The 21,593-nt window shown below is 45.9% G+C and overlaps 1 protein-coding gene across 1 annotated transcript in view; it reads left to right on the top strand.

The window, feature by feature from the left end:
• LOC138535309 (retinoic acid receptor RXR-gamma-like) overlaps nt 1-21,593 on the top strand; it is a 1,109,202-nt gene that overhangs the window by 802,994 nt on the left and 284,615 nt on the right. The window contains exon 5 of the mRNA XM_069641285.1: nt 2,436-2,615. Within this exon, the coding sequence (XP_069497386.1) occupies nt 2,436-2,615 (180 nt within the window). The remainder of the gene's footprint in view (nt 1-2,435; nt 2,616-21,593) is intronic.

The following is a 21,593-nucleotide window of genomic DNA, read 5'->3' as shown; positions in this document are numbered from 1 at the left end:
TTTCTATGGTAATGAATTTAAAAACGGTCTCAATTACTTTGTGTTGGGTCTTTTGTTCATACAGAGAAAGATGTCGTTCCAGGAAGTCAGGCACTGGTAATTGTATATCCCCATTGACTCAATTAATAACGGTGCTGGTGCTTCCGTGAAACAATGCGGGCGGGTGCCGTTCCACCCGCTTGGTTGACCCCGACGGGCAGGATGGCACTCGCAAGCAGAGTCGTACTGTCCCAGTCCGGTAGGCTTAACGGCACCGATGTTACCGGACCGGCAGAGTTAGAATAAGGCTCAATGTTTATTTTTCTTTAACCATGACTCAGTGATGCCAGTTAATATCATGGCAACTTTGGGAAAAGTTGTTTGCAGTGTGAGAATGGTCCTCTATCGGTACAATTCACACTTAGTACAGTCATCCGTTTGTAGGTGCTAACATTGAAGCTGTTATACCTTATGTTGTGTGTGGTATGAACTCTGTTCTTCCTGAAAATGTTGAAAACCTCCCATCCATTGGATTCAGTGGGGAATTGACAGCTACCATTGAATCCCATGAGCAGAGGGATCCCATTTGTGAGGAGGCAGTTTGTTGGCCAGGGAGGTCACGAAGGAGCTGCTGTGTGCCTTTGAAATACATAGAGAGTTAGGTCAAGGCGATGGGTCTGATGGGGCGAGGAAGGAGCATAAACATTAGTGTTGAACACCGTTACATTAGGCTTAGTAAAATAATGTCTAACTATGCCTATTTTTAATATAATATGTAAGAGTGCGCAAATCATAATGCTTCAATAAGTAGGTACGTTCTTAATATTGCTGAATGAAGGTGACAGGCAGCACCCTTAAACATGCATGTGTTAAGCTGCCCTGAGCTTAGAAGTGTGCAAAACCAACGCTCCAACATGAGCTCTTTTCTTCACAATGCTTGACTAGTTCACTTATTATTTTTCAAATGTTTCTTCATGTTTCCGTGAGGTGAAGAGGTTAAGTGAAACAGTGAATTATAGTAGAGGTATTCCATTTAAAAAGGGTTACACAGAACCCACTTTTATGAGATGAAAGGTCCAGAAAGGGAAATAAAGTATTACAGCTTAAAACTATACCTGTGTGTGGACCTTTCATAAATATTTTATATAACTGTTTATAGGAAGTTATTGAGTGGGAATTAAAGACATATTTGAAAGCAGAATCACCTCCCGTTGTTTGCAATCTTCATTTCAAACTGTTTTTAGCTTCCACTTGAGTGCACACCTTGAAGGGCAAATGGGAAAGTGCAGTAGAACAAGGGACAGAAATACATTCAATACACAACACAAAATGTCGAAATGCTAAAGCCAAACAAAACCAGAGAAGCACTGCTTGTCTATCACACTTGGTGGAAAACATTCACATTCAGAGGCAACTGAAACATTCCGTTTCTTTAAAAGTTCTAAGTACTTGCAAGGAACAAACATGATTACAAACATTGTGCATAACACAAAAGACAAAGGCACAACAAACCGCCAAGAATGAAATGAAGGGGATTGTGAACGTGTGGTGTTGAATTTGCATAGGCACTGTCAACATCTTGTTTTATAGTGAAGTGTACTTGAGATGCGTCACGCACAAGGGCGTTGCTGATTTGTGTGCTTTCTAATAAGAGCACAATAAGAGCAAAAGCAAGCTCTTAGGTCGGCTGGTTGTTGCTTCTACAACCCGACTTGCAAGATTGTCTGATTAATTTAATTTTAAATTAATTAAAATTGTTGTTTTATAACGCACCTAATACCATACCTGAGTTTGGTTTCTAAGCACGGATCCGGTACTCGAACCTCTGTTGTGCCGCGTTGCCCCTGTGCTATCCTCCATTCACTTACAGACATTTGAGGTGTCTCGCAACTTGAAACACAGGATTCTCTACATGGTACAGCAACATCCCGAATCTCAAGCTGACTCAAAATGCCTGGGATCAATAGCATCATGAATTGGTTTGGAGTGTTCCCATTCGGCTTGAGCATTATCGTCTGAGTCTAGTGGTGTGACTCGACTGGATTCAAAACTCTTCAAGCCCCTAGTTGCCTATAGATTTGAAGTGTCTTGAATCAGCTCAACCTAGTAAAGTCACTCCAATCCTCCCCATGTTCCCACGGTCTACCTATGGCATTGTGTTTAGTTTAAAAAGAAAAAAAAAACATTTCTTCTGCGAGACCAGAACATATAGCAAACACGAGAAAACAACCCGAAACAACATATAGCAAATAACAAGAGAGTTCTGAATGCTACCCAATTCAATCCCGAATTTGGTTTGAACTATTTGAACCACCTGAAATGCGGGTGGTCTGAAGCTCAAACAAATACATTCACCCAGGATACTGTGCAAGGAGGATGGTGAAGGGGTTACTAATTTTAAGTTGACAATGAATGAGAAGGGTGTGATCAATTACGTGTTTTTTGGTTTCTTTTAGGGAAACACTATGGCGTGTACAGTTGTGAGGGTTGCAAAGGATTCTTCAAAAGGACAATACGGAAAGACTTAATCTACACATGCCGAGATAACAAAGCCTGCCTTATTGACAAGCGCCAGCGAAACCGGTGTCAGTATTGTCGCTATCAGAAGTGCTTATCCATGGGCATGAAGAGAGAAGGTAAGTGTCTAAAGCTTCCCCAAGATGTCGCGCTTACCACTGAGTCACAAACTGTCTAATTGGGACTTTTGAAATTAAGACAGACAAGAAATGCTGTATTTGTTTCCTGGAAAATTTAAGAAAGTAAAGGTGAACTCATTTGTATCACGGAATAATCTGCATTCTGCAGAAGATGCAGAGAGAATTGAGAGTGCTTAATTACACAGTATGGGTTAAGTCTACTTCTATTCGGTATGGGGCCAATAAAACAGAATACCCCTTGTACCGATTGCTGCTTACCTTTGTGGTGAATTATCAAGCTCTTTTGAATATCTAAGGTAATAAAAGCAGGAATTAGATAAGACTGCAGGCTCAAATGCCCAATAATACCATAGCATTGCTATCACATTCACCGTATTTATGTTTTGGACATTTGCAGGCTCAAATACCCACATAATTTGCTGTATACACTACGCAAATAGAAAAATAATTACATCTAATAATTCATATTCACGAAAGCCCTTTTGTCTGGAAGTCCAAAGTTTTATTTGTACTTACAGTTATGTGATTAAACCTATAGGTCTTTTAGTCCTGTAAAACAGAGGAAGAAACAAGTCTTCTTACGGCCAACTGAGCTGCTACCTAAATTGCATGTTTGTGTGTCATGATCTCTCTATTATTGTTTTCAATGTCTATACATTTACAGTGTCACAGAACAATTTGTAGCTCTCCCATGCCGCAGCAGCCTGCACTTCCTTAAAGGATTGATGAGGCAAGGAGATGGGGAGAGTAGCATTAACAATGATATCAAGGAGGAAGAGTGATAGTAGAGCATGGAGGGCACTGCTTGCAGAGGTACAAAAAGGTGGTGCATTGCCAAGACAGGGAGAGCAATCACCTCGGTCTCCATTTGGCTTTTTCATGTTGTCTCTAATTTAAAGTGACCCTAACCAGTTTGAGAGCTAATATGTTTTGTTGCCTCTGTCTGTTGCTTGTGTTATGTCATATATGAACTTGTTTCTTTTCTGGGATAATTGTGCACCCCTCTGCAGCCTCAAAGGCCCTTTGTAGCACAAGTGAACATTCTAGCTTATTTTCAGATCAGGTGAGCAAACCCAACTTTAATGTTGGCAGGCCACAATTGCAGTCCTTCAAAAAAATGTGTCACCCCGACTAAACTGATTGGCTCTATAAAAAAGAGCAAAATGTATTGCTCTTTAGTGCATACAATCAGCTCCCTGAAAATGTGAAAGGTTGTCCACATAGTGTTCATATGTAGGTGAGTGGTATGGAATACAATATTAGGCTAACCATTACCAAGTTCACATAAATCACAATTTTTGTTTTCAGATATCTTAGTACATAAAACAACACATAGCTAACCTTTGTGAAATAGCACTACAAAACAGCAACATTTCATCCCCTCGCTTATTGTTTTAATGTCAGAGTGTGTTTCCAAATAGGCACAATAGCATCTGCAGTCAGAAACATGTCACTGCAGTCACACTGATATATCCAGTTGACATCATTCTGGGTGTGCTTATGTTTGTAAATTACATGAAAGGATTGTGAATGGTAACGGATGTCATAACACAACTGTTGACATCACCCTAAGTAGTGGCAAACAAGGGAACAACTTCCATACACCGGTACATTCCAAGCGGCCACTTTATGAATGGGTGTCCCTTTCCAGGTCACGCACCCGAACCTCTTCCTCCTCATCATCATCTTCAATCTATGCTCACACAAAGAACATCTCAGTTGGGCAGATGATTGCACATGTAACTTCACAATATAAATAGGAGGCAGTTCATCCATACGTCTAAAGATCCACTGCCATCTGTATATGTTGTGGAGTGCTCATGAGCAATACTGAAGTGCCTTCGAAGCTGCCCTGAAGGCGCATGAAAAGGATTGCCCCTACAACATTTCTTTTACATCTAATGTACTCCGTTGTCTGTACCTCAACCTGCCCTTGCCCTTTTTGTGTGGTGATTGGTGTGTTGCTAAAAAACTAAAAAAATCAAAACAACTAAAAAACGACTCTTCATAGGTTTTATTACACCAAGAATGGTGACTCTTAAAAGAGCCTTGCGAACGTTCCGAAATATTTTTCTCACAACGTGGATGGACCTCACTCTGAGTACTACTTAAAATACCTCATTCTCTTATTTTGTGGGATGTACTCCACCCTTCCAAAAAACTTTGATTGCATCAGGTCAGATGATGGCATTTTCAAAAGATGACATACTATGATAATGAAGAAATTCAGAGACAGCTTCATTCACATTACACCGGGCTTTATTTTTATTTGTGCACACAATTGTTTTGATCTTTCCACCATTACTTGAGGGCAGAGAAGAATGAAGGAGAAGGAAGAATAGCAGTACAGGTGTCATTAAGAAGTGTAGGATTAAATCTTCGTAGGTCACGCCGAAAAAATGTTTTTGGAATAGAGGCGATAGGGATCTCGGGGAAATGGAGGACAGAACTGATACTGAGAGTAGATTGTGATATGATAAGTAAACAGGTAAAGCTGGTACTGGGGAAGCAGTGAAAGTTGAGAGGAAAATAAATTCAAGAGAAGAACCAGATATGTGCGTGGGGGGCACAAAGGCGAAAGAAAGTGAGAACAAGAACAGAGAGAAATGGAGTACTGGAGTGTCGGGAGGATAGCTCAGCGGCAGCGTGCGCGTCTTGGAAGCAAGACGACACGCAGCAACAACAGGTTCAATCCCCGGGTCCGCGCTTAGAAACCTTTGGGTGTTTAAGCGCGTTATAAATACGTAACTAAGAAAAACAAAAAAAAAAAGGAAATTCCTGTAACAGCGCCTCGATGCCTGCGGGCTGTGTGAGCGCTTTATAAATGTGAAATAAATTAAAAAAATAAATAAATAAATAAGTGTACAGAGGAGAGGTGGAGGTTAAAGACCCCTAGTAGTACAAGAGGAGTGGGACTAGGCAAGATATGGGGTAGGAGATAGTCGATATCATCGCAAAAACAGCCAACCGGCCCAGGAGGACAATAGACAATAAAACCTGAAATGGCGTGGGGTGTGGTAAAGATTTTATAGATAAATTCAAAGGAAGAAAAAGATGGAATAGCAACCGAAGGAGGAAAGGAGGAATAGAAGAGAAACAAGCACAATAGTGTATGCCAGTGCCCCCTTCCCCCCCGTGATTGGATGCTCAGGGGACATGGGCAAAAGAAGACAAGGATGCAGTTAGAGAAGCAGCAACAGTTGTGTTGTGGGGTAAAATCCAGGTTTTGGTAATACATAAAAAGTGAATGTTTAATCTTAGGAATATGTCTAGGACCATGGTAGATTTGTTGCATAAGGACCTGGCGTTCCAGAGACCCAGGTCAGAAGTGGCGGTATTATTGGAAACCAAGGGATAAATGAGATTGGATTTCACACAGGTATTTGTAAGCCTGACATCTGAGTGAAGGCTTTCAGGAGATGATAAATTGGGTATTGTTAAAGTCATGAATAATGAAACCAGTACCTTGATGGAGAACCTAAAGCTAGGAGATAACGTGTCTGGATGCACTCAGGAAGGAGTGAGGATACAAGGTGGCATGGCTACAGCACAGTGTTCCCTCCACAACAGCTGGAGACAGCAGAGACCATCTTGTACCGAACCTCACCATGGCTTCCCCTAATGGCGGATGTTGTAGCCAGCAAGCAGGACAGAATCGAGGCTGGGGGCATGGCAAAACCTCCCTATTAAAATAATCAGGAAATGTGTATAACAGTTAACAATTAACAACCTTTCAGCTGCTGTAACTTCCCCGCAAGTCTAGTGCCTACAACATGGGAGGTGTAACTTTACACCGACTACTTCCCCCCCCAGTAGAACACCTAAACAAATTAGAACACTACAAATTGAAGTACCCAGACTTTTGTGACAAATGAAAGTCCTCCTAGTTGATGAAGTGAGAATGGTTTCCAACCTCATGCTGGCTTTAATTCATCTGAGAATGCAGAAAGACCTAAAAACATACTACAAAGAACTGTTTGGCGGAAAACACATTTGTTTTCAGAGACCTACAGTTAACACCAGTAAAAGGTCAACCCATATCCAAAACATTAGGACACTAAGAATGCTGTAATACACTGAGCAGCATTGAAATCTGTGGCAACGTTTCTGCTACAGAAAATCAACACAAAACATGTGTCAGTCTGTAGATGTAACCTATGCTAACATTTTAAAAAGCATTAGAACTGGTCTGCATACTGAAGACACACAATCCATCTTAAAGACTAGAGTAATCCATGAGCTGTAAGGACAAAAGACATCTGCCCCTGATGTCATGGAGCAATTAACTCAGCACTATTTAAAATGCATGTGCTAATGTCAACACTTGCAAGTTGTAGCCAATTCAACAATACAATGTTAAAAAAATAAATGCAACCCATTGTGCATACCAGCTCCACAGACAAACTAGAAGTGCATAGTATAACACTCCCTACATGTCAACAAGCAACAGCACAACAAAATAGCTTAGAAAACTGTATCTCACTAAACTGCAGAGTAATTATAAAATGTAACTTTGACGTAGATCAAGGTATAGTCAATGGAGCATTTGGCGGCACAATTGCTGACTTCCAAACACATCCACATGAGAACAACATTCAGTTTGTCAATTTTCACTTTGAAAAACTTGCAGAACGGCGCACAATAGCACATGTCCTTCTTTTCAAAGACATGTATGTATGCAGAACAATTCTCTCTGTCTATTGCATATGCTGTAACTATTCACAAGTCACAAGATCTAACTCTCCACCACACACTGATCAATATTGACAGGGTTGTAGGTCATCTGGTCGAAAACAAAAGGATCGAATCCCTTTTGATCGACAGTCAAATGGTCGAAAAAAGGGTCTTTTTTTATGGGGGGGTTCCCCTCCCAACCGCCCGTTTTCTTTATTAAAACATTTTTTTACCAACCCAAACAAAAATATATATATAAATAAATAAAAAAAATCGACCTTTTTTTCCCGACCATTTGACTGTCGATCAAATGGTCATTCGATCAAATGTTTTCGACCATTTGACTGGACAGCTATTGACAGCACAGTCTTCAAAGAAGGTTTGAGTTGCGTAGCACTTTCACGTCTCCATACACTCAATGGTCTATTCCTAATTAACTTTGAAGCAAACAAAGTCAACGCTGACATTCCTTGCAGCGTAGAATACAACATGCTATGTACACTATACACCCCCATCTAGATATGTACCCTGTACCTCAAAAAGGAAAACCTTTAAAAAGAGAACTAATAAAATCAGAAGGTATAGCATATCTCCCTACAATTGAAGCCAAAAAACAAAGAACAACTGCAGGTCCTTCAAATGATACAAATACAAAACTCTGTGGTCCAAAAACAACTGCAGGTCCATCAAAAGATACAGAGACTAATCTCTCTCATTCAAATTCAACTGCAGGCCCATCAAAGGATCCTCTTAAATTCCACAATACAACTGGAGTAAATTTCGATGCAAAACGGAGCAATCAATCTTCTCTTCCAATTGCCTCCAATTCTTGAGATTATTTACTTAAACAGTTCAGACCAGTTGTGTCTGCAAATGCTTGTCCTTCATAGAAATGCCACACATAATCTTGACACCTCCTACAGTGTCTCAGGTGTCAGGCTCGCCGTCTTGCGTGGAGGTAGCACGTACACCTACCTCCCTGTTGGGTCTTGGCGCCTGGTTTGTTTAAGAAACACAGGCCACCGCGACCCGCCGGGGAAAGAGGGTTAGGGTCCGCTGGAGTGGATAGGTAAGGGGAATTAGGGTAACCGGGTAGGGGGTAAGGAGACTGGGGAAGATTCACCTTGATGTTCCCTGCTGGAGCTCCTGAGTTCGAGGTACACCTTCTCAGACTTGTGCTCCCCAATACCTCAGGCTTAGACACCGTATTTGAACATTAACATAAAACCATATGCATGAGCGTTTCCATCACACCCCAAATCAAGCTTTTCCCTGGTTGGTATCTCCCACGCACACTGCTAGCCCAACAGGTAGAAATTGAGACTGCACTTAGCTCTGAGTGTTTTTCTGCAAGGCGACTGCCTGTTCTTGCCGTAATGCCTCAGTGCTGATTGTTCGTGCTGTCAGTTCTGCGGAGCTCCGCTACAAGAGAACCAAAACATATGTGAGGCCAGGTCAAATCCGTGTTGTTTTCACACGGCGTACATACTAACATCAACACACGACTCCACTAGACGCCGAGTTGCTGCACTCAGCGTTACGGGTGCTCGTAAAGGTCTGCACCAAGTCGTGCCACAACACGTGGCATGCCCAAGCTTTCCCCAGCTGTCCGGCGCGTACGCGTGCCTGTTTTGCCAAGGGAGTATTCCCCACGAGGGCCTTTGTTATTACATATAACAAGCGATCCACAAACTCGCTTGTGCGAAAGCATGCACAGAGAAGGAGAAGCACTTATCTGTCTGGGTGCGCGGGGCCTGCAGTTCTCACAGGCGGGGGATGGCCCCGCACGTCGCTGCCTGCAGGAGCCCTCTGCCTAGACGTCTTCTCTGCTCCGTGTCCATTAGCGCAAGCAGGGATCCTTGCGCGCACCGCGCGCATGCGCTGAAAGTCGGGCGTGGTCCGGAAAGTAGTTCTTTGGCTCGCGGACCCGCAAGCATGCTGGGCAATGTAGTCTTTCACCAGTCCAGGTGCCGGATGGCGTTTTCTGCCGCCCCCAATCCATCTCCTGCAATAAGGACACAACAGAGTCCTGAAATATAGTTGTCTGTACCCCATCACCTTTGTCCCGAGTCCAGGTTGCTCCCTTCCATGCAACACATTCACCTTGGTTACTGTGGTGGCCCTGACAGTACTCCCCCTCCCAACAGGTCCTGCTTTAGCGGGATTATCTTTGTGGAACCTGCGTACTAGTCGGGCAGCATGTACATTAGACGCCGGTTCCCAGGAGCGTTCCTCAGGCCCGTAACCCAACCAGTCCACCAAATAATATAATTGTCCTAGGTGAAAACGTGAATCTAAAAATGCCTTTACCTCGTACTCAGGAACCCCGGCAACAGTTATTGAGGGAGGTCTCTTTGGGCGGATAGACGCTGGGGCTGGTTTGAGTAATGCCACATGAAATACCGGGTGCACCTTCATTTGTGTTGGTAAGGTAAGGCGGACAGCAACTGGATTGAGGATCTTTTCCACAGGAAATGGACCCACAAACCTGGGCTGGAACTTACGGGGCCCTACCAAGTGCAGATTGTGCGTGTTCAACCACACCCTATCCCCAACTCGATATGTCGGGGCTTGTCCCCTGCCAGCATCAGCGTACTTTTTATAGGATGCTTTAGCTGCGTCCAAGTTAGTCATCATACTCCGCCAGACCTTTCCTAAATGTTCCTTGAGCGAGGCAACAGCCGGTACCTCTGTTCTTGTTACCACTGGTACTGGCTGAAAGCGCGGATGGAAGCCATAAGTGCCGTAGAAAGGAGATACTTTGGTAGATGCGTGCACGGCGTTGTTATATGCCAGCTCCGCCAACCAGATGACGTCTGCCCACAAGTTTTCGTTATCATATGTCATACACCGTATGTATTGCTCCAGTGTTTGGTTCACCCGTTCGGTTTGCCCATCCGTCTCGGGATGATAACTGGTAGACAATTTCAACTGCATACCTGCATTGGCGCAAAATGCTTGCCAGAAGCGTGATGTAAATTGCGCCCCACGATCCGAAACAATATGTAGGGGTATGCCGTGTAGACGGACAATGTTTTGGAGGAAAAGGTGAACCAAAGCCTGAGCCGTGGGGACCCCTTTACAAGGTACAAAGTGCGCCAGCTTAGTTAGTGAATCCACCACCACCATCACTGCAGTATAACCATGGCACCTTGGTAGGTCTACTATGAAGTCCAGAGATATTGTGTGCCAGGGCATTGGCGGCGTGGGCAAGGGGCGTAGTAACCCGGCTGGTTTTTGGTGATCCGCCTTGTTTCTCATACAACATTCACACCTACGTAGGTGTTGTTGAACATCCTGCTTCATCCGAGGCCACCAAAAATGGCGTGTTAACAGCTCATAAGTCTTGGCTACTCCGGGGTGTCCTACAAATGGGGAATCGTGACACCATTCAATGGCTTGTAGACGAGTTGCTGACGTTGGGAGATAAAGAGCTGTGCCGAAGAAAGGTAGTCCGTCTTTTACAGTTTTCTTCTTATCAGGATCGTTCCACTGGGCCAAATCGTGAGCTGTCAAAGCTTTTCTGATATTTGCAAACATGTCGTCTACTACCACACTACCCACGATGCGCGTTGGTGGTACTATAGGTTTTGGTTCTTCCTTTTCACAATTGGATTCCAGTTCCGGGTAACGAGATAGGATGTCTGCTTTCCTGTTTTCTGCACCCGGGCGGTAAGTGACTATGAAATCGAAGTCGGCAAAGTACATGGCCCAACGTAACTGCCGGGGGCTTAGTGCTTTGGCTGATTTCAGGAATTGCAGGTTTCTGTGGTCGGTCAAAATTGTTATAGTGTGTTGGGCTCCCATCAGGTAGTGACGCCACTCACCGAATGCCGCCTTAATAGCCAATAGTTCTCTGTCTGCAATTACATAGTTGCGTTCCGCAGGTAACAAGGTACGAGAGTAGTATGCCACTGGATGTAAGCGACCGGTGTTATCCCGTTGGGACAATATGGCCCCGAGAGCATAACTCGAGGCGTCCGTTTCGACAATGTAAGGACGAGTCGGGTCCGCATGCAGTAAGACCGGAGCTGTGGTAAAGGCCTTTTTTAAGGCCAGAAAGCTGCCTTCGGCGGCGGCGTCCCATTGAAATGTTACACCTTTCCTCAATAGACGAGTAATCGGCTGCACCATGTTTGCGAACCCATTGATGAATCGCCGATAGAAATTGGCAAATCCTAGCACTGTTTGCACGTCTTTGACAGTCGTGGGGGATGGCCATTCCATAATGGTTCGCACTTTGCTTTTGTCCATGGTTACGCCTTCCGGGGAGAGAACGAATCCCAAAAATTCCACTGTAGTTTGATGGAACACACACTTCTCGATCTTAGCGTACAACTGGTGCTCCCTTAAACGCTGCAAAACGGCCTTTACGTGGTCCTGATGCTCGTCCAGGTTCTGAGAATAAATGAGGATATCATCTATGTAGACAATGGCGAAGAGATCCAAATAACCTCGCAAAACCTCATCCAGGAAGTGCTGAAAAGCGGCGGGTGCGTTGCAGAGGCCGAAAGGCATGACCTGATATTCGTAGAGCCCATACTTGGTTCTGAATGCGGTCTTCCACTCGCCCCCCTCGCGCACCCGCACAAGATGGTAGGCCCCTTGTAGGTCGAGTTTAGTGTAGACCCTAGCGTTTCGTACTTGATCCAGTAAGGTAGGGATTAAGGGCAGCGGGTATCGGTTTTTTATGGTTATCCGGTTAATCGCTCTATAATCGATACATGTTCTTAATTCTCCGGTCTTTTTGGGGACGAAGAATAACGGTGACGACACTGGTGACATGGAGTGTCGTATAAAACCGTTAGCTAAATTTGTGTTGATGTAGTTTCGTAAGTGTTCGTTCTCTGATTCCGTCAAGGCGTAAATGCGACTACACGGTAATGCTGCTCCAGGTTCTAGATCGATCCTGCAGTCAAACGTGCGGTGAGGTGGCAAGGTTTCTGCTGCGGCTTTACTAAAAACATCCCGGTAGGCTTGGTAGACGACTGGTAAACTCTCTATACTCCCGATCACGTGCTTCTGACTTGGCATCTGTTGCCCTTCCGGGGCCACGACTGGGTTTTGGTGGCAGTGCGTCGAGCAATGGCTGGATGCGAAACGTAACGAGCCTTGAGCCCAGTTCACATCTGGGTTATGCTTCCTTAACCAGGGTAATCCCAAGATCATCCCAAACTGTGGCGCTGCAATCACATCAAATCTGATGACTTCGTGATGCTCGGGGGTGCATTCTAGATGTACCCACCTGGTTTGTTTTGTTATGAGACCGGAAGTAAGCGGCGAACCGTCCACCGACTTAACTTCCTCCTGACGTTCCTTCACAAGGAGGGGTATATCTAATTTTTCTACTAGGTTCTGGTCAATAAAGTTGCCCGTGGCCCCAGAGTCAATCATCAGCAAGACTGGCACCTGTCGAGTGCCCCAACTAATTTGCCCTGGGATCGTTACATGGACTACTTGCACGTGACTGGTATTAGCCAAAAGCTTCGGGGTGTTTACCGCTTGGCTCGCCTGGACCACCCTCACTGGCGAGCCAAGCGCTCTCGTTTCCCGGCCTTTCCCCTTTAGGTTTCGCGGGACATTCCCTAACAAAGTGTCCTCCCTTACCGCAATACAGGCAGAGCTTTTCCCTACGCCTCTTGTCCTTTTCTTCCTTGGTTAATGGCCCACGAATTGTTCCAATCTGCATAGGCTCATCGATTGGCTTCTCAGGTTTGATAGTCTTTAGGTGTTGGTCAAATCGAGCTACGGGTCTGGGTTCCCATTTCCTTCTATCCTGCCTTCTTTCGCTCTGTCGTTGATCCAATCGCAAAGCAAGATCAATCATCGACGAGCAGGTCTCTGGCTGGGGGTCTACTTGCACAATAAGGTCATTCATATCTTCCCGCAACCCTTGGTAGAATAAAGCTAAGCGCTTCTCCTCTGGCCAGTCCGTTTCTACTGCTAAACGATTAAACGTGGTTACGTAGGTAACTAAGTCCTTGGCTCCCTGGCGCAGGGTGAGTAGCTCTTTATCCTTAATCAAGGTTGCTGCTTTGCGGTTAAATATCTTGCCAAACTCCTCCAGAAAGGTATCCCAGTTGTATAATATGATGTCATCTTTGGTTACCAAGGGTGTGGCCCAAGAAGCTGCATCCCCACCGAGATATGATATTACAAATGCAGTGCGAGACTGGGCGCTACGAAATATGTTGGGTTTGGTAATGAAGTGTAGCTGACACTGCATGATGAATTGGTTATAACGTTGCGGTTCCCCATGGTACCTTTCTGGGGCTGCCAATGGTATTGGTGGCTCGGTAGATACGTGCACCTGGACTGAGGTGGGGGGAACGTGATCCCGGGGTAAAGGAGTAGCTTGGGCGGTGCTCTGCAAAGTCAATGTGTGTACTTGCCCTGCTAAATTCACATAATCTTGGCGGGTGGCCTGTAACTCCCCCTTCAAATCTCGCAAGGCTGCTAAGACCTCTTCCATGGCGACGTGCTACCCAGGCGCTTGAAGATACGTGGGCTTGCGCTACTGTCAGGCTCGCCGTCTTGCGCGGAGGTAGCACGAACACCTACCTCCCCGTTGGGTCTTGGCGCCTGGTTTGTTTAAGAAACACAGGCCACCGCGACCCGCCGGGGAAAGAGGGTTAGGGTCCGCTGGAGTGGATAGGTAAGGGGAATTAGGGTAACCGGGTAGGGGGTAAGGAGACTGGGGAAGATTCACCTTGATGTTCCCTGCTGGAGCTCCTGAGTTCGAGGTACACCTTCTCAGACTTGTGCTCCCCAATACCTCAGGCTTAGACACCGTATTTGAACATTAACATAAAACCATATGCATGAGCGTTTCCATCACACCCCAAATCAAGCTTTTCCCTGGTTGGTATCTCCCACGCACACTGCTAGCCCAACAGGTAGAAATTGAGACTGCACTTAGCTCTGAGTGTTTTTCTGCAAGGCGACTGCCTGTTCTTGCCGTAATGCCTCAGTGCTGATTGTTCGTGCTGTCAGTTCTGCGGAGCTCCGCTACAAGAGAACCAAAACATATGTGAGGCCAGGTCAAATCCGTGTTGTTTTCACATGGCGTACATACTAACATCAACACACGACTCCACTAGACGCCGAGTTGCTGCACTCAGCGTTACGGGTGCTCGTAAAGGTCTGCACCAAGTCGTGCCACAACACGTGGCATGCCCAAGCTTTCCCCAGCTGTCCGGCGCGTACGCGCGCCTATTTTGCCAAGGGAGTATTCCCCACGAGGGCCTTTGTTATTACATATAACAAGCGATCCACAAACTCGCTTGTGCGAAAGCATGCACAGAGAAGGAGAAGCACTTATCTGTCTGGGTGCGCGGGGCCTGCAGTTCTCACAGGCGGGGGATGGCCCCGCACGTCGCTGCCTGCAGGAGCCCTCTGCCTAGACGTCTTCTCTGCTCCGTGTCCATTAGCGCAAGCAGGGATCCTTGCGCGCACCGCGCGCATGCGCTGAAAGTCGGGCGTGGTCCGGAAAGTAGTTCTTTGGCTCGCGGTCTTTCACCAGTCCAGGTGCCGGATGGCGTTTTCTGCCGCCCCCAGCCCATCTCCTGCAATAAGGACACAACAGAGTCCTGAAATATAGTTGTCTGTACCCCATCACCTTTGTCCCGAGTCCAGGTTGCTCCCTTCCATGCAACACATTCACCTTGGTTACTATGGTGGCCCTGACATCAGGTATAAGGCAAGAATTGGACCACTGGATAGGAATAATTACATTCACCATAAACACATAGTAAGATCCACAAGAATTCCTCATGTAGCTACTACAGGTACTAGAAACAACACACATCCCTATAAATGAAATCTTTCAGATTTCATACTCTTGGAAAAATACATACACTCTCTGCAACCATGTTTCATTGTGCACATCCGTAATGAACGATTTGTCTATGTATCCATGCCAGATTGTAAGACTATTCCATTTGATCAACTTCTGCAAAATCCAAATCATGCCACATTATGTCCTTTTTGCAATTCAGACAATCACTCCAGCATACAAATACATTCACATGGCAAACATGTGATACAAATCCCTTTAAGGTATAATGCAGATGGTACCAAAAATAACTCACTAGCTTTATACACGGCCAGGTAGCTACAACAGTAGGCATAATATACCCCACTGGTGCCACAACCTATTCAGGACACTATACAGCATATGTGAGAAAAATAAATGGTTGGTTTGAATGTAACAACACTTCCATTACTCAAAAACATAGGTTACCAGAAAATTTAACAATGCCTACTTAATATTCCTTCAACCCAAATGTACTCAGTAAAGTACACTAAGAAATCCTAATGACTACAATACACAGTTATAATACGCCAATTGGTATCTAACTACTTTAAAGATACCCCTCATTACAATACGCTTCAAACATGCCATCACACTTATACTGCCATGATGCATCCATAGTAGTACAAGAGTACATTTAAAATCCACTACACCAATGGCTAACTGCTTGAAACACACACATATGTTCTGTAACAAGTTCACTTTAAAACCTTGTAATTGCCACAACCTGTAACTTCATACAACAGGTTTTTCAATCCACCATGGATTAATTCCCAATGACCCAATGATTACTACATGTTAATACAACAACAGTGTAACACACACTTAGGTTGTACCAAACATAGAACACACAATGTACTATTTATGAGGGTCAAAAATGTAACTATACATGTACAACTGTAAGTAATTACTTTTTTCAAAGCATGTTGTATAACACATTATATAGTGTTTTCTTTACAGAGAAAGAAACACAGATTGCAGCTTTGTTACCATATTCAACTAAATATCCACTCCCAGTATCAATTATTCAGGGCATATTACTATAGCCATAATTACTGAGGAGAAATTACTATGGTCTTCGTCAGTGATCAGAATTTTAAATTGCAGCCTTATTACAATATTTAACTAAGCATTCATTCCCACTATCAGTTACTATGAGTATATTACTGTAGCCATAATCACGGAGGACAAACTATTGTAGCCATGGGCAGTGTGCATATTTCTTGTAGGATCATACATAATGTAAACACTTCAATAATACCCTTCAACCTCAACTCTTACTGGGGTTATAATGACTGACCACAAATGATTGTGGACATAGCCAGTGTCCAGATTCTTGTGCTCATATTCTGCAGCCATCCCCCGAGAATCTGGACACTAACCAGGGACACAACAATCCCCATTCAACCATTTTATAAATACTGCATACACTTCAATAATACCCCTCCACAATATTCCAAATACTGTATACCCCCTACATTAGCCATTACTATGCAAATATTACTGTGGCCATGGCCAGTGGCCAGATTCTTGGTCATGCCCTGCAAGAATCTGGGCACTGGCCGCGACCACAATATAATTCATCCATATCACAAACACTCACGTTACACCATCATAAAACATAAGTCATTCCATTTGCTGTTACCTTTGTCTGTGAACGTTAAAACTACATTTTCTGTGCAATAATCATATTTGTTTATGGATGATACAGCTCAGAATTGTATCTGTGTTTGTTATGTTATGTGCTTAGGTGTTCCCTTATCTTATTTGGAGTTGTGAAGGTTGGCTTGGTTTGATTTTGAGTTTGTAGAAAATGGACGTGTAGCCATTACTACAAGACACGATTTGTAGCCATGTTGAATAGCCGTCACTATGAGAGATGCTGGGTAGGGTTTCTGTTTCAGTGTTTTTAATTGACTATTGTTAATGTTGTAAATGTGTACTTCTTTGTCACAGGTTACAGTTAATATGTGCCAGCCATTTTATTAGTTTCCTTACAATATATTCTTGCTTTTCTGAATTTGATTTTGGAAAGTATAAAACCCACAATTTTTTCTACTTTTCTCATTTTGACTGCAGAACTCACACTGTGCTCATGGTGCAGTTCAAGTTACCTGTGACAACATATCATTGCCATTCATCAGTTGTTTGTCACTGTTTTGTTGAAGATTTTCTTTGACAATATGTTGATAATGGAGCTTTGTGATTTGTTTTTTTATCTTACTGTATTTGTTAACAATGAAGTGGTAATGCTGTACATGTTGAAAATGGGTGGGAACAATTGTTGAAGCTGTTTATTAGGAAAGAAAATGTATTTCAGTGAGGTGCATGATATAGAATCACTAAGTATACTTACTGCACCCAAAATAAAGGAATGATCACAGAGCATTAGAAATTTGATTGTATTTCCAATGCTTTTATATTCACTTATGGTGTTTATTAAAGAGCTTTTTGGGATGATCTAATAATGTGTCTGCTTTAAAAAAGATTGTTTATTCTGGACTGTGTTACTCTGTTTAGTTATCCATAAAACGCAATATATTGTCTTCATTTGTTAATTGTTGTTTTGTGAAACCTAGTGTTTAATTTCATCAAAAATATGTTTGATTGGTTCTAATTTTTAAAACACTCATAAAGAATATAGGAATGGTATTAGTTGTGCAAACCACTATTATGTAAATAGATTTTTTTTTCTGGTGCAAATTGCCACAATTTATACAGGCGCACCAGGGGCCTCAGAAATGCAATTAATATTGGAAGTATGGGTTTGATGTGCCTACTCTTTTCATGTTTTTATTTTTGTAAATTAGGGGATTAAACATATTTGCCACTGAAAATGTTTTATATATATTTGTAGTAATAGCAATTGCTTTGGTGTTTTAAAATAGCTCTTCTGTAACTATGTAGGGTGCGATCTCACACCATTATGCAATTATCATATTTCAAATACATTACTTTGCAGTGGTGCAGATTGGGTATATGTAGGATAGGAGGAGGTTTGGTGGAGGTGGCTGACATGGAGGAAGCAATAGAAGTGGAAAAGAGTGAAGCAGGTGTGATGACTTTCTACAGAGGATACCTGTGCGCAGATTATAGACCATCGGGGTAATTCATAGATTTCAGCGCAGAGGCAGCACAGGCGAGCAGCGCAGAGAGGGAGCGTGTGCCAGCGTGCGCCAGCGTGCACCAGCCGTGTGCACTAAACCGCATTCTGGCGCACCGTGTATTCATGGAATATCAAAGCCATTTTGAGCGCTGGCGCAGAGAACATCCCACAGCGCCAGTTAAGTCCCCAAGAAGGCCCCTTGTGCAAGGATAAGGCAGTGATATCCCCAATGCAGCGCAAAGGGCCGCGCTAACCGTGCACCAGTTCACAGGGCCGGTACAGTGTATTTCGGGGGTGCGCGGCAAGTTTTACATGCAATAGGCTTTGGCCGAGCGGGGTATGTGTATTCTGATTGGTGCGCATGAATTTTTACACACGATAGGCCTTGTGTGAGCCGGGTACTTGTATTCTGGGGGTGCGCGCAAAGTTTTACACGCGATAGGCCTTGGGCGAGCGGGGTACGTGTATTTTGGGGGTGCACAGGAAGTTTTACACGCGATAGGCCTTGGCCGAGCGGGGTACGTGTATTCTGAGGGGTGCACAGGGAGTTTCGCACGTGATTTCGCTGGGCGAGCGGGGTACGTGTATTCTGAGGGGTGCGCAGGGAGTACCACACGCAAATTGGCAGTGTGGGTCCTCCCAGGGGTGCCCTCTCTCCCCTCACCAGGCCCTGCAGGCAGCCCATGCCACAGGGGACTACCCTGCACACCTGGCCATGCCCCGCAGGCAGCCCATCCACTCTGGCCATGCCCTGCCCCCAGCCAGTCCACATGTCACCATGCACTAGTGAGAACCGACACATGTCCCCCTGCACCCCCACTCACCCAGCAGTGACAGGCACCTGCCAGCAGGCCCAGACACATGTCCCCCTGCACCCCCACCCAGCAGTGACAGGCACCTGCCAGCAGGCCCCGACTCATGTCCCCCTGCACACCCACCCACCCAGCAGTGACAGGCACCTACCAGCAGGCCCCAACTTATGTCCCCCTGAACCGCCTTCCACCCAGCAGTGACAGGCACCTGCCAGCAGGCCCCGACTCATGTCCCCCTGCACCCCCACCCCCAGCAGTGACAGGCACCTGCCAGCAGGCCCTGACTCATGTCACCCTGCACCCCCACCCACCTAGCAGTGACAGGCACCTGCCAGCAAGCCCCGACCCATGTCCCCCACCCACTCACCCACCCAGCAGTGACAGGCACCTGCCAGCAGGCCCCGACTCATGTCCCCCTGCACTCCCACCCACCCAGCAGTGACAGGCACCTTCCAGCAGGCCCCGACCCATGTCCCCCTTCACCCCCACCCACCCAGCAGTGACAGGCACCTGCCAGCAGGCCCCAACTCATGTCCCCCTGCACCCCCACCCACCCAGCAGTGACAGGCACCTGCCAGCAGGCCCCGACTCATGTCCCCCTGCACCCCCACCCACCCAGCAGTGACATGCACCTGCCCCGACCCATGTCCGCCCCAACACGTCATCATGATCCACAATCATGGGCCTTATGGCCACCCAAATCCCACCCCACGCTACCCAAGTCCAAACACACAACCAAGTATTACATCCATCCCACATTGAAATCCCCATCACATGATACATCCCAAATGGCAAGTATGCACATCATTACATGTCCTGCCCTCCTGCCGATGTCTGCCCCTCTGATGTTGATGGACCCGGCCCATCATCTCTCCCACCTTGAGCCTGCTGCTGCCATGCCTGTGCCCTGGCTCTTGATGCCTGCATGTCCTCCTCCTGCTGGGGTGCAGTTGTTGGGGTGCCCACCCCTGCTGGACCTCCGACTCCCGACTGTGGCAGGGATGTGTCCTCCACCAGCCTGGCCATTGGGTGAGGCAGTTCCACAGGGTACCCAGGTGCCGGAAGATGGCACGGAGGACGGCTGGCTCATAGGGGGATCAGTTGAGGGAGGGTTGGTACAAGGTCCAGCACACAGAGGAATCCAGCACTGGTGACCCATCCTAGTAGGTCGACGCGGTCAAAGAGGCATCCGAGATAACGTGCAGAGTCTTCACAAAAACTCTGCAGGTCCTCTCGGATGCCCCGTTGACGCAACGCCATCCCAGCCATCCCATTGCCATGTCCACAGGGAGACGAAGGCCAGTTGTTGTGAGCTCATCCCCTCCCTGAAAACGGGTCTGGACGAACGTATCCCTGCTGGTGCGGGATGATGCAGTCACAGGATCGGGGACAGGATTACACACAGGCACCTCCGCGGCAGCCTGTGCTGCCTCCTGTCCCTGCCCCTGGACTGCACCACTAGCACCAGTGGAATCCCCCCTCCAGACCCTGTGTGTGTCCCTTCCACGGCCTCCTCATCAACCAAACCCCCCACCAACCTGGATGACTCCGTGCCATCTTCCTCCATCGAACCCTGTGGGGTCTCAGCTGCGCTTTCTGCTGCTGAGGAGTCCACCTCCGACCTCCGCCTCTTGGACCTACCCTCGGCAGCTGCGGCCACAGACGCGGCAACATACTCCTCACTCCCCGACGAGATGAAAACATGAAGGGGAGCCGGGCCTTGCGTCTCCGGCTGGCAGTGCAATCCCTTCCGCTTTGCTCCACAGCACCGTCTCCACCTGATTTATCAGTTGATGCTGCAGAAAGGGAGAGATAGAACACAGGCATCAGGACACTGTACAATGGTCTGATACACACATGACAGTTGCACATGAGGGGCAGTGTCAAACTTCAGACATGGCATCACACTCCCCAACCCACATGTCATTTCAACTCACACACATGAGCAAATCAACAGAAATGTTGCACCAGGCAGCACCATCCATACACAAACAACAGCATGAGCAGCCGAAGCTGAGCCTGACGTCACATGCAACACGGGTAGTGCAGAACACATGCACACAAGCCACCAGACATACAAGCATCTGTACATCTCCACCACCTGTCGCAGTGATAACATCGCCATCTATGTCACATCTGGCAATCAGCCTCCTACATGTCAGTGTCACATGCATTCATGGTGTATCACAGTTGCACACTTGTCAAATACACACAAATGCACATGTACATAGTGCAGATACATGCAGGTGGATCCAGCATCCATGTGTGACACCACAACCATGCCACAGTACATACACAGAAATTAAAAAATGTGTGCACCCACACATGAATTTGGCCAGCATGCTTACCAACACATACACCATCAATGTGTCTCACACATGAGAGGACTCACATGCGGCAGGCTCATATCCCTGTACATACACATCCATACATGGCCCTACAAAACATATGTGCAACCTGCATTCTCCTGCCACATCTCAACATGCACAGCGTCCAATCATTACGCATGTACACTTACCGCTCGACTCCGGACGGGTCTGCCTCTCAAGGAC

Source organism: Ambystoma mexicanum, chromosome 1q (genome assembly GCF_040938575.1).
Source record: "Ambystoma mexicanum isolate Mex_15411 chromosome 1q, UKY_AmexF1_1, whole genome shotgun sequence".
NCBI lineage: Eukaryota > Metazoa > Chordata > Amphibia > Caudata > Ambystomatidae > Ambystoma > Ambystoma mexicanum.
Note: the sequence above shows the minus strand (reverse complement) of the source record. Positions and strands in the feature narration are given on the sequence as shown.